Raw genomic sequence first — 18,943 nt, 5'->3', positions numbered from 1 at the left:
AGCCACCATCACACCTACTGATCGGGGCGATGTCGACGAAACGCGGCCAGGATTACCAAAGAGGCTCAGATTTTTTCAGCGAGTGAGAAAGGCGTTATAAGAATTAATCTCCTGTTTGATTTAACCTTTGAGCAGAACCAAGCTTGAATGTGCCCCGGACGCCCACGCCAGACGACGCCACTGACTCTATCAAAATCACATTAACCCCAAAACACCTTTTTAAGTAAAATATTCTTTGCTTTGTTCTTCTTGTGCTGATGTATGGGTTTCCTCCAGGTCTCCTGGTTACCAGCATAACAGTTATTAAAAAATAAATGAAAAAAAAGATATACGTGTGATGTTTATTGTTGAATTTAAATTGTTATGATTGTAAATATTTCCCTTTTTTTGAAGCGCTATGACACATCACCTTACTACTACTTTGATGGCACCCAGAGCATTGTTGACATCCACCTGGATCCATCTTTATCTTCTTATTTGTAGACACATGCATTTTCAAGCATTTGGACTACCTATGTTGTAAATGTATTATCGTTTTAATTCACACACAACATCCATCGCATGTCTGTCCTTGACCGATGTGAGGGTCTCAGGACAGAGGGTATATTAATATTCTCTACAAAGTGTTCAGTCCCCTGAGACAAATGTAAAGTGTGTGATATTGGGCTGTATAAATAAACGTTGATTGATTGACTGCCTTGCCCTCTCATACCTGTCTGCTTTTTAAAATAATGTCTCCGTTTTTAAACTGTGGAGCTACCTGTGCAAACTTATTATGGCTATTGTTATGTTTATGAATGTTTGTCTGTTGTGAGGTAAAAAAAAAAGGGTTAGAAAAATTAATATTTGAGATTTAAAGAGGCCCTATTATGCCTCTGAGTTTTTCCCTTTCCTGTAGTACTTCCTATTATAGACACATGCATTTCCAAACATTTGGACTACCTATGTTGCAAATGTATTATCTTTTCAATTTACACACGGCATCTATTGCACGTCTGTCCATCCTGGGAGAGGGATCCCTCCTCTGTTGCTCTCCCTGAGGTTTCTCCCATTTCCCCCTTTTTTCTCTAATATGTCCTGACTTTAAACACTGTATTACTTAAGTTCAGATTTTATTGTGTTGATATTCTGTTTCGCATTTTTCAACAACAACAGGTTTGTTCACATCTGAGAATATCCAGCCAATAACCAACACTTCAAGATAAATACAAATTAAAAGTTAAAAAAAAAGAATTTCCTAATCGCATTGAAACTCACACAAATAACCCAACAAACAGACGGTTACAATTGTATTTTTCTGAGCAATCACTGCAATATTAAGCGCTTTGATAACAATTACCGTACATGAAGCACAGTATTTAGAATTGACTGAATGAAGCAAAAAAATGAAACTGCACAAGGTGTGTGAGACAAGTTAACATGAAAGAAAGAAGCTGGTTTGCAAGATTGAATTTATTAGCTACTAATCATGAATATTTGTTAATTTACTATAGAGAAATCTACTTTGCAGGAAGGCCAGATGCTGAATGAATATCACAATTACAAATTTCTGTGTTCAGGTTCAATGTGTAACTGTTTAGATGCACTCACATTTCTGTTCTAAACAAGGCAAAGTATTTGCTAGATTACAATGCATTGAGAATGTTGTACTGTTCACTCATTTTGCCATTTTTTTCTATTTATTGTATAGACGTTTGGGGCAATACGTATATGAGCAACATAAAGCCATTGTCAATATTACAGGAAAGGGCAGTAACAATAATTCATAAAGCTGACTCAAGAGAACACACCAACTGACTTTTTAAGGCAGGACTCCTGAAACTCAAAGACATAGCTGAGCTGCAGACATTATCAGTAATGCACAGGGCAAAAAGCAGAATGTTACCAGTATATTTACAGTATATTGTTTGTTTATAGATCAGAAAAAGGAAGCGACAGAAGGACATTTATAAGCATCCTTATGCAAGGATTACTCTAAAGCAAATGTGTATTTCGGTAGTTGGTGTAAAATTGTGGAATTCTCAACAGAAGGATCTAAAGAATTGTATATGTACTTTATAGTTAAATAAATTGTATACATTAAGAAAAATGGGACTATATGAAGCAGAATGTGAATAAGTCTATGTACTCTGGTCCTGCATTGGTAAATAATGTTGATGTCTCTGATCTGTTCTTTATTTGCAGGTCCCATTATTATTATTATTATTATTATTATTATGATTATGATTATGATTATGCTTTCCACCTTCTTCTCCAGTAGGAATCAGAAGAGGGTGTTGCACTTTTCATTTTACTTTTCCTTGTACATGTGATGTTTTGGTGTTTTGTTTCTTTCCGCTAACTGTCAAGTGGGAAATAAGTATTTTTTGTGTTTCTCTTATTATCCTAAGGTACAGTTATGTTTGGCTGTGAAAAATAAATGGACAGACCATCTATTTCTATTTATTTTTGTTTTTTTAGAAAGGGGCAGGTCATATAAGATATTTTCTTCTCCCTGCTATTTTTCGGTCAATGGTGTGTTTACAGAGACATGTTTTGTTAACAATTATTATACATTAAGTTTTGCATACCATGAACGGAATAAATAAAAATGAAATGAAATGTGTAACTGTTTAGATGCACTCACATTTTGGTAATGTTTTATAACAATAGCCTCAACATATGTTTTAAAACGCCATATGAGGTCAAGTATCATAATACTTCATGATTGCTGAATAGTCTTTATTGGCTAAAGACGGGCATAGTATCAATGCTATTTGTATAGTTTTACATGCAGTGTGTTTGGTCACTGTTGAGATTAGTTTATGATGCTATTGATGCACAGAGCCTTGTGGCCTTTTTGTTTGGTTACCTCTCCGGATAGCTTGCTTGACAGCCTCACACACTTGTCACATCAGCATACGTGTGTGTGTGTGTGTGTGTGTGTGTGTGTGTGTGTGTGTGTGTGTGTGTGTGTGTGTGTGTGTGTGTGTGTGTGTGTGTGTGTGTGTGTGTGTGTGTGTGTGTGTGTGTGTGTGTGTGTGTGTGTGTGTGTGTGTGTGTGTGTGTGTGTGTGTGTGTGTGTGTGTGTGTGTGTGTGTGTTATTATTTCCCTGGATAGTGGTGACTGTTCTCCTCAGGATGCTTTAGAGTATGAGGTGGGTCCAGACTGAACATGAGCGTGGGCTCTCTGCTTATTGGATCAGGGTGGTGCCAGTCACCTTCGATGGGTGGAGCACTTGCTCGGGAACTCGATTGGCTCGGGAACGGATTCACCATCTCCTGCTGAGGAGACGGGGTGAGGCAGTACTCCTCTTTCTCCTGCTGCTGCAAGTTTCTGAGGATAGCTTTGGACAGGAAGTGGGGGTCTTCCTCGTGCTCATCTAGAGGTAGAGGAAGAATAACGTGTGATGTTTTTGTTTTGTGTGAGCATCCAGTCTTTAGTTAACTAATGAGTTTTTATTCAAGTTTCAAGGCTTTATTGTCATTAGCACAATAGCTACAGTGTAGATATGGCAATGAAAAATTAGGTCAGGCTCTTCCAACAGTGCAACAGATAGGATATAGAACAAATTAAACAGATAAAATAGTGCAAGAGAATGTTTGGAGATCTGCAAATAAATACAAATAAAATAGAAATAGTGCAAGAAGAGTCTATATACAAGTAAATGGAATGGAATGATCATATTCCTTACCTTACCTAATTCTTTATCAACATTGCAAAATCATTCAAAAATCCTGATTGTCAAACCTTGTTTGGAAGCAGACGATCGCACGCACACACACGCGCGCACACACACACACACACACACACACACACACACACACACACACACACACACACACACACACACACACACACACGGCTTGTGTTCCTACCGTTGAGCAGGATGAGCTTGTAGTGGTTGCGGCACTCCAGCGAGTTCTCCAGGATGTCCTGCAGCGTCCTGAAGAAGAGCAGCACCTGCTGTCTGCGCTCCGGCTCCCCGAACTCCGCGCTGCTCTCCTGGGACATGCTGTGCAGCGTCAGAAGGGGCGTGGCATACTCCAACACACACTCATGGGCCTGTATACACACACATATGGACAAAACAGACACATTAGATTGATAGAAAATCCTTTAAAAGCTTGTGGAACTGTGGCACTGGATGTGTTTGATGATTATGTTTTACATGTAGATGGTGCTTTTACTGTGATTTATCAAAGGGAATCATCACTTTATTGTATCAGGTTTAACCAGCAGGTGGTACTCACGTTGCGCTAAGGAGGGGGGACAGTATGCTGGAGGGAATGTACTGTACTAGGTTGAGTGTTTATATTTTTTGTATGTCAAAGTGTTTGAAAAGTTATTCAGTATTTATTAAAATTAAAAAGGACACAAGTTGTTCTATTCAAAAATGGTCATTAAATGGGCCCTTGTGTTTATCTCCCACACACTTCCTCACTGTCTGAAACACCTCGATTAGACTCCTTTGTTCTCCGCAACATAGTGACATCACTTAATAACACTCGTGATTCTAATAGCAAGCGCTGCAACACATTGTACGTGATAGGCTAAGGGGCGGGACATCTCTAAGCGGTTGACCAATCACAACAGAGCCGGCCAGCTAACCAATCAGAGCAGACTGGGCTCTGGTGTCTGACAGAGGTTGAGAAGAGGTGCTGCAGTACAGGCAGTACGAGAAAAATAAAGAGCTTTTTGAACATTAAAGCAAGTTCACATGTCACAGTAGAGGCAAAAAAAAAGATGAACCCTGAAATTAGCATAATAGGGACCCTTTAAATAAACAACTTTTAGTTTCATCCCTAAATCATAAGATTATAAGTTTTTAATGCAAAAGGTTAATATTTTACTATGGTTATCATATATATTTAGTCAAATAAGTAAAACGTACAGTATAAGTATAAGATAACAACAGTAGTGTATAATAAATAATTGATAATCGACTTATTCTGTGTGATAACTGCAGCTGTAAAACATCACTCTGGTGATGAGTTTGATATAATCTGAGGCTATTACTGGTCTCAGATGAAAGTCAGACTGCATCCCAAACTTCCTCTGCCTCCACTGAACTACAGAGGTGGTGTTGAGTACAATCACTGTTAGATTTGCTACATCAAACATATTGAATATGGAGCACATTGACAATATACAGAAGCAGCGCCTCGAGACTGTCACTTCACTCTCTCTCTCTGTCGCATTTTAGCTGTGCAGTCTTTACAAATGGGATCAAAGGAGAAAATGTCAGCACACCCAGTCTTTCAACTCTCACTGGCAATAAGGAGACAGACACTGAGACGAGTTACAGCAAGAGCAGCTTCAAACTGCAGCTTCTCTTATTACCTTATTTAATGGTGCGCTGTGCACCTGAGAGACATTTCTGAAGATAATCTGCTACAGATTATTGATTGTCTTTTCACATTCACCAGTTTGCAATTCAACATATATATACTGTATTCAAATAATGTCAGAGATTTATTGGATGGATGGCATGCAGCTATTACAGAGAGGCACAGTCCCTCCGGCCCTTCCTGTGGACCGCCATGGAACCTTATTTCCAAAGAAATGTGTACAGTAGCTATAAGCGAGACATAATATTTTTAGATCCTGTTTGAATTGGGCCCTGAAAAACCGAAAAAGGATTGTCGATTCCAAAAAAATGTGCAAAGTATGTTGAAGTCAAATCTGTGAAAGTGATATAAAGTGCCGCCATGAGGTTCTCTCTTGCTGAAGCTACAATGTTTGTTTGTTTAGTACCAGGATGCACTAAAAATATAGTTGTTTTTTCTGATATTTTCTACAAACTATACTGTGTACTTAATTTTTTCACATGACATACTACACTTTGTCGCTTTTTTCAGAATTTTTCAACATAGTATGTTGAAATAATATCTGAAAAAACGATGTAGTATGAAGTATGTTCAAAAAAAATTCTGATACTTACTACATTCCGCCTTTTTTATGACATTTTTTCAACATATTGTGGAAAATTATACTATGTCGTTTTTTTTATATTTATGACATAGATTTTTTCGCCATTTTTCAACATCCTAAGCTATGTCGTTTTTTCAGATATTTTGGATTTACACTTTTTAAAAATATAAAAATAAATTCATTTTTTTTCTGACATTTTCCTAATATTTACTATTTATTTTTTCCAGGCTTGGGGAGAAACGGATTACATGTAACTGGATTTCGGAATGCATAAAAAGCTTGTTTATTATAGGCTTATCCCATAATTTAAGATAACATGTTTAATACATACGTGTTTCAACTTTTATAAGGTTACAGTGTTTTGTTGTCTTACAAAATAAACTTTAAAAAAATCTATTCTAATTGATAGTTATTTTCTCTTGTATTCATTTACTTAGCAATTGAAACTGACATAATCCAAAGTATCGGAAAGTAATCAGATTACATTACTTTGATATTGTGATACTCAGATTAGGTTACGTATGTAATAATTGTAAAATAATACATTTTTAGAGTAACCCTCCCAACCCTGCTTCTTACTATCAATCTGTAACTCTGTGTTTTAGCCCCGCCTACCTTTTTATGTTCATCAAATACACTGTAAACGCTGTGCTTGTAGACCCGCCTCCGGACTCCAGCCCTGTCTATCTCATTGTTGGGGAGGTTGTCACAGTAAAGGATCCTGTCGTCTTCTTCATTCAGTTTGTGAGAAATGTTAGCGTTGAGAGGTATGAGGATGATGAGCTTCCTGGAGCCATGACCCAAGCTGCTGGTCTTGGTGGCACAAAATGCTGTGATGGAGTCATCCAAACCTAATCGACATATACAGAAACACACAGAATCAAAAGGATGCAGTGTAAAGTGCCCAAAACGGACGTAGAATACATTTTAGCAACCACTAAAGATTGTAATTTGATGGTGGATTAGCATGCACAACTATGACGTGCATCTGGACCAATTTAAGTAACAAAAAAAAGAATAGTTACAGAGCTGGAGAGGAGAGGAAGATTGGGTGGAAATAAACCAAAAATGTACAGTACAACTTGAACGCTCTCTGAGAATCATGTAAAAAATGAACAATAATATCATTCAGAAAACAATAAGATCCTCACCACATAGCTTCAGTTTGCAATGTTGGATCAACACCACAGAAGAAGAATCTCTGTATTTTTCATTAAACCTACACTAGTCATGCTGTTTTACATACCAGCTCAGCAGTTGTTTTAATATAATGTGTATACAATGATTCCAATACATGCTATACTTGTATTGTACAAGTTAAGCCCACCAGCTAGTATTCAATGATGGTGTGTAATCTAAAATATAGGGAGATGTGTGTTTTGAAGTAACTGACGTGGCAGCACCAGGCGCAGGTATCCAATGTAGAAGGACCAGGCCAGGCCGTGGGCCACGTTCATCTTCCTCCCCTCGCAGAGGGCTGACACCTCCACCTCTGACGGACCCTGAACACAACATGGAAAATTAGCCAGAGGCATGTCACAACAAGGAAAAGGGCATCCCTGCACCCATGCCGCCCTTTCCTGTGTAAGAACATCGATTTTAGATGTAATTCTGGAGGAAATACCAGCTACACCCAAACTTGAGCTGGATTTGGATCCATAATGCTACTAGTTTTTATCCGAGGCCTCCGAGGAAATACTGAGCTTTGTTTAAAATTATAAAGCAATTATTTAAGGACAGTGCCATGGTCATTCTTGCTGATGAAGACATATTTTAGGCCTATTTTTTACAATCAACTGATGCTCCAGGAAGTGTTCTCACATAGGGGCTTTTCTGTCTGAAGTGTAGTCCTCATGCTAAAACTGAGATCATTTTTATTGTATCAGGGTGCTCTAAGCTGTTATATAATATATATAATATAATATGCTCAAAAAATGAATGATACATTGTCTGATAAAAAGAAATCATTAAAATAATCAGGATTATTGTGTAATGTGCATGGAGGGTGCTTTTATATTTATTTATTAAGACAAGCATAGAGTTCTCTTTAACAGTAGTTTAACATTTGACTTATTTCCCTATCTGATATCATATGAAAGTTATTATAAACTTATGCCATGAGTTTTATTTTGCCAGTGCTGCTGACATACTAGTCAACTTAACGTGGCGGTGTTAGCTGGTTATACTAACTAGCATGTTGTTAGCTGAAGTGTTTGTGTCTAGCATGTCACATGTATACACTATCTTCCACTATAGTCTTTTTAGGACATTCTAAATGTTTTACCTAAAGACTAATTTTATGACATACTTAACAATGACTTTTTTAAAGAAATACAATACATTGATTACTTTATGTCATACCATGTTGTGACTTTTTACGAGTTTTTAATGAAATACTAAAGTTCGATTTTCTTAATGATTTTTTAATGTTAATTTTACGGAATACAATAATTTGACTTTTTAACACAATTTTTATGACATACTGTACCATGACGTTTTTTTTACGATATACTGAATTACAATTTGTTTGATTTTTGTACCTCTTTTCTTTGAACTGAACTGCACAACAACTTCAGTCAGTAAGGTAATTTAAAATGTCCATCTCCACTGTGGATGCAAATAAACAGGAAGGCAGTTTTAAACTCACAGCAGAGCAACATCACTGTGTGTATTGATAAGTGACTTGACAATGAAGCTCAGTATGCTCAGTAAGTGAATGCTGAGAACTATTTTTGGTGATACACTGTGAAAAATGAGAACACAACTATTGTGTCTTCTTATTTTGTAGTGCAGCGGTAGAGACAGAAATACAAAGACGGCGTTGTTGGGTGTGGACCTCACCAGGACTCCCAGGCTTTTCAACAGGGGGTAAAGGCTGGAGGCAAGAAATATGAGTTTCCAGCTCTGGCCTTGGTGCGGCAGAGGATGTCTGACCAAGTGGAGCAGAAGGCCTGCCATCCCTGCAGCCAGCAGGGTCTTCCCCCACAGACCACAGGCCGGCAGCACATGGCTCCACCCTCGGCCTCGGTGCCTGGTAAAAAAACAGAGGATACTGAGGTCCTATTTGAAAATATAAAAAAATCTTACATAAACTCCTTTTATCACACACAAACCTATGGAAGCCCATTTTCCGCCAATGTAATTTTAAAAGAAATCCTGTAATGATGAGTAACCTATTCAAAATAATCATTAAGTATCTCAAAATGATGTTTTGACCTATTTCAAAATAATGATTTAAAATTACAAGAAAATTACTAAATGTGAAACTTTGATAAGCCATTTTTAACTCTATCTTATGCTTTTTGACAAAGTACCTTGTTATATTGACATGACATGTCATTATTTTCAAGAAGGTTTGTTATATTGACAGGAATTTTCATTTAAAATGTTTATTTCACTTGCGGAAATGTGCTTAAAAACAACTTATTACTCTCACCTGGTATTTGAGTGGTAGAGTATCTCTTCTGCCAGCAGACAGAGCCCATGCAGCAGAGGGCCAAGGGTCAGGATGAGTATCACCATGGCAACCCATCCAAATAACCTTTCAGGAGACAGAAACAGGACGCCTCCTATTGTCATGGCAGACAGCACCGCAGCACACATCTTAGGTAAACTCCCCCGAGGCCTCGGGATGAGATCGTCCTGATCCTGGAGGCTCTGCATCTGTGAGGGGACTAAAGTGTCAGGGAGTGCTCCAATAAAAACAGAAGTATCTACTTTCCGTGTGTAGAGCCAGTCCACTCAGAAAACGGTTCAATAAATCCAAAGTGTGGCGGTTTAGTGACAGGTAAGGCTGTTGTTGTGATGTTTCCTTTAAACTTAAAGGGGCACTATTATGCTTGTAAAGAAATGCTTAATCTGCCTTTGCAGATTGTAACCATAACCACCGGCCACCCTTCGGTTCCAAGAAGAGGTCCCTACAGACTGAGCACAGGCAGTATGAGAAAAATAAACACCTTACTGAAAATTAAAGCATCTAAACATGTCACATTAGGGGCACAAAATATAAATATGAAAATTAGTATAATATGGCCCCTTAAAAACATTCCATTCCACCATCTGGTCTGTTTATTGGTATTGATTTGTTTGTATTAGTGTGTATGTGTGTGTCCATGAGCAGTGGCAATTAAATAAAGGCTCACTCTGCATGTCACAGTAGAGGCACAGAATACCAATATGAACCTGAAAATTAAATGAGCATAATAGTGCCGTTTACATTTTTGGACATACAAATATTTCACCTGACAACCACCATTCAGCTTCTACAACCTAGAAAGACATCATTAGCTTTCACTTGCTGTAAGAGCCAGTGTCTAACCATACAATAATATGTTAACTATACTCAATCAAGCCAAAAGTGTGGGATTATAATTTCTAGGAGGATGTATTGATATTTTGAAAGTGTACATTTAATCTGATTTGCAGAGTTTCTATATTTGATTAATATCTATATATTATACCTGAAAAACTTGTGTTTATCACCTGAAAAAGCTTGATATGTCAGAAGTAATTTTACAATTTGCATAACTTTTAATCTGAGTATATTCAAGATGTTTGTTTTCTTTTTACCAAGTTTCTCTCCCACACAATTCAATCTCTAAAAAGGGCTTTCCAGTGAAACCACATTGCAATGATGGCAGGATGGGGAAAGTGCTGAATGCACTGTACACAGATTACAGATCAGTTCTATATAAAGCAGTTAGGTTCCTTTTTTTTAAACCAAAAACACATAACTGATCTCTGTCAGTGATGATGCCAGTGTTCACAAGAGGGGAACAAATACATCTTGTAGGGTACATTTAGTCTAACTCCATAAAAAGTAAAACCAAGAGAAATGAATATATGAAGGGACTCACCTTAGTGTATTTGCGATGATTGTGAGAGATATTCCTTTGCTCTCTGTTCTTCTTATGCCTCTCCCCTGCTCCTTCATTCACCTTCCAACACTTTCACTTTCGTTTACTGCTTATTCCTCTGCCTGTCATTAATAACATCACCGTGAAGAGAAGGGAGTGGGAAGAGGCAGAGTTCACGGAAAGGGTTCATGAAAGAGGAAGTTCTCACCATACATAGCTATGAATATTTTTCAAATGACAACAGGTTCTTCAGAAGTTCACTTTCCTTTGAACTGTTTCAATTGGTTGCCAAATGTACACAATCTTGGTTTTCCATAAAGAAATGGAAGTAATTTACCTATATTTTGAGGGTGAAGGATTGTTTTAAGCAAAGTTATGCAATGAGGCGATATGAGAGGCATGCCTGTGCAATTACTCTTAAAACTGGATAAGATATTTCCCCTGAGAGGAAATTGAGCTTGGGCAATAGGTCTACACATGTCTGCTTTCAAAAAATGTGTAACCAACAAGATGTAACATATTGCAAATGCCCAGATAAATGTATATACAAATATGTAGGCATTATAAAAATAAGGAGAATATAAGAACAAAACACAAAAGAACATGGACCAAACACACGGCATCTATTGCACGTCTGTCCGTCCTGGGAGAGGGATCCCTCTTCTGTTGCTCTCCCTGAGGTTTTCTCCCATGTTCCCCTTTAAACTGTGGGTTTTCTCTGGAAGTTTTTCCTTGTACGATGTGAGGGTCTAAGGACAGAGGGTGTCGTTTTCTCATACTGATATTCTGCACAAACTTTGCTGTTGTATTTGCTGTATAGTGTCCTTACTGTAAGGTAATTATTATATGTAAAGTACTTTGGCTCGACCAAAAATCGTTTTAAAAATGTGCTATATAAATAAAACTTGATTTGATTGATTTGATTTGATGAACCATAAATTGGCGCCTGATTCCTGTGAACTACACAAACAGGATTAACCTGTTTTCTTGTAGAGCAGTTTTACAGATAATGGGAGGAAATACGTTTCAAAATTAGTATTTTTACGTTAACTGGCTCAGAAACGTCTATATTTTAGGGATATAGAACGTGTGAGGGGTCCTTAAGAATTCTGTTTGCAGTACAGCATTGTAGAATGTGTGGTCTTCATTCCCACTTTAAATGGCCCTTGGATGAAGTTATTTATGCTCTTAAACAAAAAGGTGTTTGTACAGCACTCATCACTGCATCCTGTGTGTTGGTTGGACTTCCCGGACAGAAAGGCATAATAAATGTTGTTAATTATTGATCCAAAAGCCCTCATTGGTAAACTAACGCCTCACATCACAATGAAGCTGGATTATAAAGCTGCACATATAGGGCGATTTATGGTTTAGTAGATTGTCAGAAGATAAAATAATCATTTAACATTGTGACGATTATCTTCCGTTTAACTTCAATGCACTTTGAACCGCAGCACGTGGCTCTAAGATTTTATAGCCGACTTTATATAACCTTTATTTCTATTGAAACCCCGGGCAAAAGCAGAAGTCCTCCACCACTTTGAGATAGTGGACATGGTCTTCTTGGTAAATAGGGACATCAAGAGGTCTTTACATTGTTCTATTCAAAAGATGACTTATAACCTAACTTGGTTTGTTAAACAGGATTTTTATGTTTCCAGATTAAACCCGAGTGCTTCTATGTAAGGTCAAATATCACATAAAACACAATAAAACTACATTTGTACTCTCCACCAAAATGTACAGGGAGAAAAAAAGTATTTAAGAGATTTCAGTTGATGCAGTGTGTCAGTTTTTGCGGTGCATGAGATTATGGTGGTGGATATTTGTTTTAAAGCGTGTTGAAACATTTATTTTTGGTACATCTGTAAAAGTTTCACAATACACGTTATCTCATTATGAAACTGAGACATCCTGTAAACCTGTTTCTCTGTGATTAGGAAACTATTCGGCTTGAATGGCTTTGCTCAAAATGTACCTACTATGCTTTTGGGGGTTTTCCCTTTCCTGTAGTGTGATATAGGTTTCTGTGCATGTTAATGGCCTGCAAGGCATGTACATGGAAGTTAAATGCACCCCCATTTACATGCACCCCCCCTGCCTGACACGCCTCCATTGGACTCTTTTGTTTACTTCTGTGACATAATGACATCACTGTGTAACACTCACGCTTCAACACATTGTACGGGATAGGCTAAGGGAATTGACATCTCTAAGTGGTTAACTAATCATAACAGAGCTGGCCAGCTAACCAATCAGAGCAGACAGGGCTCTGGTTTCAGACAGAGGGTGAAAAGAGGTGCTGCAGCACAGGCAGTAAATACAAATGAAGACATTTTTGAACATTAAAGCATGGAAACATGTCAAAGTAGAGGAACAAAATAGAAATATGAACCTGAAAATTAGCATCATAGGGCCCCTTTAAACATTCCATTCCATCATCTGGTCAGTGCTTTTGTATTCATAATTTTCTTTGGATTAATGTGTGTATGAGCAGTGGCAATGAAATAAAGGCTCCATACCGAAGGTTCATGCATATTTTATTCAAGAGTAAAAAAGTGGATTGTCCCATGGGGCATGCTTACAGTGTTGGTGACTGGGGAGTCAAAAGAGCAATAGAAGAGAGAGAAAGAGAGAAAGTAAGTAACGTGGCACAATAACTATGGCACTGGATTCACCTCTCCCAAAGAAGCACAACAAGATCAACCAAGGAGCAATGCAACATGAAGAGCAACTAGCAGAGTGAGAGAGCTTAAATATTAAGAATAATGTCCATAATAAATAGAATCATAATAATCATAAATATCATCAAATAACAAGAGGAATCATCAAGAGTCATGATCAGAGATTGAGAGTACACTTTTTTTCCTTTCAATTGTGACGGCAACACACCGGCTCTTCTGTTCCAATGTGTCCTGCTGCTTTTTTGCTCGAAAACAGGGAAAACGTTTAACCATGCATCATGCTTTGGGCTGCCTGAATGCCTGTGCCTCTGTATATAGTTGGTCATTCATCATCGCTAGTTTAATATTTGTTTATTCATATTTAATGTAAAAACAACTCCTGTACACCGACAAAGAAGAGAGGAGAGAACGTGGACTTGACACTTTGAATAGAAGCGTACCGTCATTCTTTACAGCGTCGAAAAAGAAAAGAAACATAGGTCGTGAAAAAATAAAAGAACGCAAAATTAATAAAAAATTAACATTATGTACAAAATAAATTATTCGTTACTCCTCAGTTCATTTATATTAGCCAAAAAAAACAAAACCTACCATAGTGAAACACAGAGCACAAATATAATCTTCACATTATTATCAAAGAACTTAACTGCATGCACTGATGCGTTAATATAAATGCTTTACAAAGACCTTTTCGGACTGCTTCTTGTAACCAGAAGAGTCTGTTTTCCTCTGTTAAATATGATTTCCTGCTCGCCCTAGCAGACAGGATCCCGGGAAGAAAGGAGGATGTAGAAAGAGAATGAATAGAGAATGACTTCACATTTCAACTCCCCCGGGTCATACATAAAGCATCCTACGTCCGCTATACTGCATCTTGTGTCTTGTGACTGTGCATCACTCACATGTGCAATAGAACCTTTTCATGTTACCTATATACACGCAACCGGTGGGGAGAAATACTTCAAATCTGATCCCAGACCCATTTTCAAGCCTTTCCCGAACTGGCCTGGGACCAGAGGTTGTTTTTTTTGGAGTGGGGTGGAAGGGTACGGTGTAGTGCTACAAAAGCAAACGGGAATCTCCTCCGATAAGAAAAAAAGGACGTTTAAGGGCTCAGATTAAACTGCTACTGAGATTCTCTCCACACATCTCTCAGCACCAGAGACACACTTTTTCAAATATGACCGCACGGACATTAACATGTTTAAGCATGTGCAGGCAGGCAGGATTTTCCACAACTCTATAAAATCAACCTATCGTAAGTTTGGTTCCACTTCCTGTTTTGGGATGCAAACAGGAAAACAGAAACATACATATCTTTTATGACGCTTTTCCACTGCAGGGCATCGCCCAGTTTAGTATGGTATGGCTAGGCCTTGTTAGGCCAGCCTCACTTTATGCTGCGTTTCCATTACAGTTTAGGAACTGGGGTTGTAACTATAGTAACGCAGTGTAGGCGTCATCTTCAATGCGAAACACAAAAACAACATCAGCCGTTAGCTGTTAGCACTCAGGCTCACAGCTCCTCATATCTGTTCAGAAACTGTACAAAAGTTAAACAAGTACAAACCACAGACTGTCTATGCCATGGCGAATACAGTCGCTGGTTTATTTATGTCTGTATAGGCCGTTGTTGTGAGTGTGGACGGTCGGAGCATATACTGCGTTAGCTTAGCCGATCACCATTCAGGAAACACGCATTTTAAAAGGTTTTTCGCCTGCCGTCTTTCTGCAGGCTTGTCAAAGCATTAATTCATGGTTTTTACTAACCGGTATCTGTATGTTGTTACTTCGGCATCATTTTGAAACGTGTATTACAATTGAATCACGGTCAAATATGTTCATTTTGTTGTAGTTGCCAGCGATACTCAGCCCGGTTGTTGGCCCGGAAAGAACCTCGATTTTGGAGAGCCAGAAAAACTGTGAAAAAGTACCCACTAGCCGGAACTACGCCTAGTGGAAACGCAACCAAAAACGGGCCGGGCACAGCACGGCACGGCACGCTTAAATCGCGATCCGCACTGTAGTGGAAATGCGCCATAAGCGCCCCCTCCTCCGCGTGAAAACACTCCTGACACAACACACAGCTACGTCATGCTGACACTGTCGATCCGTCAGTGGTCACCAAAGTACACGGTGCACAGCAGCTCCTCCTGTTCCGCACAGGGAGAGTTTTTGTAGTTCCTTCCGTTGTTGTTTTGCAGGTACATGGGAGTTGTAGTTCTTTAAATAGGGCCGATCAGTCCGGTGAAGAGACTCTGCCTTTTGGTGGTAAAGTCCGGGTCAACCATGCCTTTAGATACAGCTGAGGGCAACGGGAATGGGGTAGTTAATCGTGTGTGTGTGTGTGTTATCTGTAGCCTATATGGTATACTGTGTGTGTGTGTGTGGTGCTTTTTTATATATGCTTATGTACAATCTGTAAATTGGGTACCATATCAGAGGTGTTGTATCTGCAGGTGTGTGTCTGTGGGAGAGTGTGTCCATCACTGTATATTGCTGTTGCTGTCGGTCCCGTTGGGCTCTCCAATGTTCAAGCGACCCATCGACAGCCCCACGCTGTTGACGGCTTCGCGGCGCGGAGGCATCCTCTCGTTGATCCGATCCAGACCTTTGGCCTCCTCGAAGCTTCTGATCCGGTGCTGCGGAGAGAAGCCTCGGATGGCTGCGGAGACAAAGGCACACACACGCAGACACACACACACATACATTCATGCACATAGAGTTAATTTTTCAACAAGACGTTAAGTAGAATCTTGTGTATCCAAACCCCTGGGACCTTTCAGGGAAATATTCAGAGCACCAAATTGAATGGAAGACTCCAAACCGCAGTTTATTCATTTATGTGCAAACATTTCCATTCAGTATGGTTGAATTCACTTTCACTGGAGCACACCAGCAAGGACATTTTAATAGTTTTGATGCTGATTGTGCTCCATAAGTAAAGGGGCATGATGGGTTTGGATGAACAAGGTTGTCTCATATAAACGCACAACTACAGAGTTCTTACACAGATTTCTACACACACCGACATGTGTTCATCTAGGGTCTGAATGCTGAGCTAGGATTAGTTTGACCTCATGACTCTCAGGGAAGGTGACATTCAAAGCGACTTGGCCACTGACCCTTGGATCAGTAGTCAGAACAAAACTAAATAGAGTTTGACAGTTTTTGGGCTGGTGCGGCTCTTAAAAATATCAAGTTTATATCGGATTGGCGAACAATAAAAACAAAATAGCCTTGGATGAAGAGATTGATATGGTTAGCTTACCAGGCCATTAGCTTAGCCCCAAGATCGGAAGCCTGGCCTATAGTCTGCCTACAAGCACTACTGAGGCACACAAATGAACACTTAGCATGAGCTTTGTTTGATCCATTTAGACACAAATACAAAGTTGTGGTTTCCCAAATCTATTTTGGAGCTGGACCCAAAGGATGGATTTAAAGTCTGAATATCTCCAGCTCTAGTACTTTAGTTTTAACTTTCTCTTTTCCGTCCTCAAATTGATAGTAGGCTAATGATAAATAACTAGAGAGCCCCTTTAAATGAGACCCACATTTAATCAAATAAAAGTAAATATAAAGCACCATAAAAGTGTCATGCAATTGATTTGCTTAAACAAATTATGAGGTGTAGTTCCAAAGAGCACGAAACGCTTTGGTTAACAAATGCATGCAGGGTACTAACAACTCTTGTGTGCAGAGTATATATAGTTATAATACACTGAACACATATACCATGATCACGATCTGTTCACAAAAGAACCCGGCTGACCTGTTAAAGGTCTACGGAGCTACGTACAAAACCTGTTATCACCTGACTAACTTAGGTCATGTGATCATTTGTCTAAGTAAGCCATTGGATATTGTCGAAGCCCATTGAAAAGCTGAGTTGTTACCACAGGTAAAGTTTAAAGGACTGGTTTTAAAACTGGTTTTGAAATGTTTCCTTAAAATCCCTCAGTATCAAAAATAAATATGTTTACATTTTTACCTGTCTTTTTTTTTTTATATCTATAGATAGTTTTGTTCAGATCTGTAGTGTGTTGGAGATGTCATGGAGATGTCTTCCTTCTCTCTGTTATAATGGAACTATAAGGCACTTTGCTTGTGCAGCAACAGCAATGTCTCTTTCCATAAATCATGACTTATTCCTCTTGATAATAGAGAATTGCAGAAGCGAGTCCTAAAATCCGGAAACAACTTAGCATTTTACCACTTCCGGTTTCCTCGTCTCAAATGTTTAGAATTTAGAAGGTCCAATTTTAAGATAAGTCTAAAAGGTTTATGTTTTGTTCTCCGACATAAAATAAGTCAGTAAATACCCCACTTGTGAATGCATGAAGCTTCTATATTTCATAAAAACAGCAGATGCTAACAAGTGACTAAAAGAGACTACTAAAAGTTGACACATCCGCCTTTAGCTTAGCAGTGATGATGCGCAGCCATGAGACCGTGATGTAGCTTGATTATAGCCTAGAGTTAGCTTTTTACTTGCCGATTGCATTTACTCTTAAAAAAAGCGGCGTTATTTTGTAGAGATAATCCTGCTGAGCAAAACGTGTTAAATATCATAAATGTGTGTTTCTTATTTTCTGCAATACACCAAAATCCAATGGGAAAATATTGTTGCTTTTTATCGAGGAAACCTTTGCGATGCAACATTTCGGGTCGGCCTACAAAAGTACGCCATCACCGCACCACTCTATCCCATTTCATAGGAACTTATTTCTTTATACCAGCCAACCAATGAGCATGAGCCTTTTCTTCTATGAGTACACTTTATTCTGCACAGACATTCGGTTTTAGGGTGTAATTGAGTAGAAAGAAAATACTGCCTTCATGAAACTACTCGAAACAAGGTCTGTAGATTATCTTGATCTTATTACTGGGTCGTGATTTGTGGTGAAAGACATTGCTGTTGCTGACCAAACCAAAAATTAACAGAAAATGGTTTAGCTAACGTGTGTTAGGTTTTGCGGTGAACTATCCCTTTAACACTTTGCCTTAATTATTTTCATCATTACAGGTGACTCTTATTCAGAGAAACAGATTGAATCCAAGTTAATATGTTATAGAAATACAGAACCTTTAAAATATAAAGAAAAGACTGTAACACACTGAAGACTATAACAGATGACCTTCACACACACCCACTCCCCCCCACAGCCCCACTCTTCTTGTGTGTTAGTGTAAGAAAAAGTTGGGTGTGATGTGTATTGAATATGTGAATACATGTGTGTGTGTGTGTGTGTGTGTGTGTGTGTGTGTGTGTGTGTGTGTGTGTGTGTGTGCGCGTGTGTGTGTGTGTGTGTGTGTGTGTGTGTGTGTGTGTGTGTGTGTGTGTGTGTGTGTGTGTGTGTGTGTGTGTGTGTGTGTGTGTGTGTGTGTGTGTGTGTGTGTGTGTGTGGCATGAGAAGAGTATGTGGATGCTTTGTAATGTGGTGGCTTTGGCGTGCGATGTTTTAAGGTTTTGTTGGGATGTGGGT

General features: G+C 38.7%; 2 protein-coding genes across 3 annotated transcripts in view; both read right to left on the bottom strand.

Moving 5' to 3' along the window:
* Nucleotides 1–1,434: 1,434 nt before the first annotated feature.
* sting1 (stimulator of interferon response cGAMP interactor 1) lies at nt 1,435–13,145 on the bottom strand. The gene is made up of 7 exons (XM_079669075.1): nt 10,771–13,145; nt 9,351–9,577; nt 8,756–8,945; nt 7,308–7,416; nt 6,530–6,765; nt 3,859–4,045; nt 1,435–3,362 (listed from the first exon to the last, which is right to left on the bottom strand). Exons 2-7 carry the CDS (start codon nt 9,575–9,577, stop codon nt 3,085–3,087), a joined length of 1,227 nt encoding a protein of 408 aa, XP_079525201.1. The 5' UTR covers nt 10,771–13,145; the 3' UTR covers nt 1,435–3,084.
* A 148-nt stretch (nt 13,146–13,293) lies between these two features.
* ppp3cb (protein phosphatase 3, catalytic subunit, beta isozyme) overlaps nt 13,294–18,943 on the bottom strand; it is a 46,941-nt gene continuing 41,291 nt past the window's right edge. For both annotated transcript variants that reach the window (XM_079669073.1, XM_079669074.1), the window contains one exon: nt 13,294–16,119. In XM_079669073.1, coding sequence (XP_079525199.1) covers nt 15,941–16,119 — 179 coding nt within the window. In that variant the 3' untranslated portion in view covers nt 13,294–15,940. The remainder of the gene's footprint in view (nt 16,120–18,943) is intronic.

This window comes from Notothenia rossii (genome assembly GCF_949606895.1).
Source record: "Notothenia rossii genome assembly, chromosome: 3".
Taxonomy (NCBI): Eukaryota; Metazoa; Chordata; class Actinopteri; order Perciformes; family Nototheniidae; genus Notothenia; species Notothenia rossii.
Note: the sequence above shows the minus strand (reverse complement) of the source record. Positions and strands in the feature narration are given on the sequence as shown.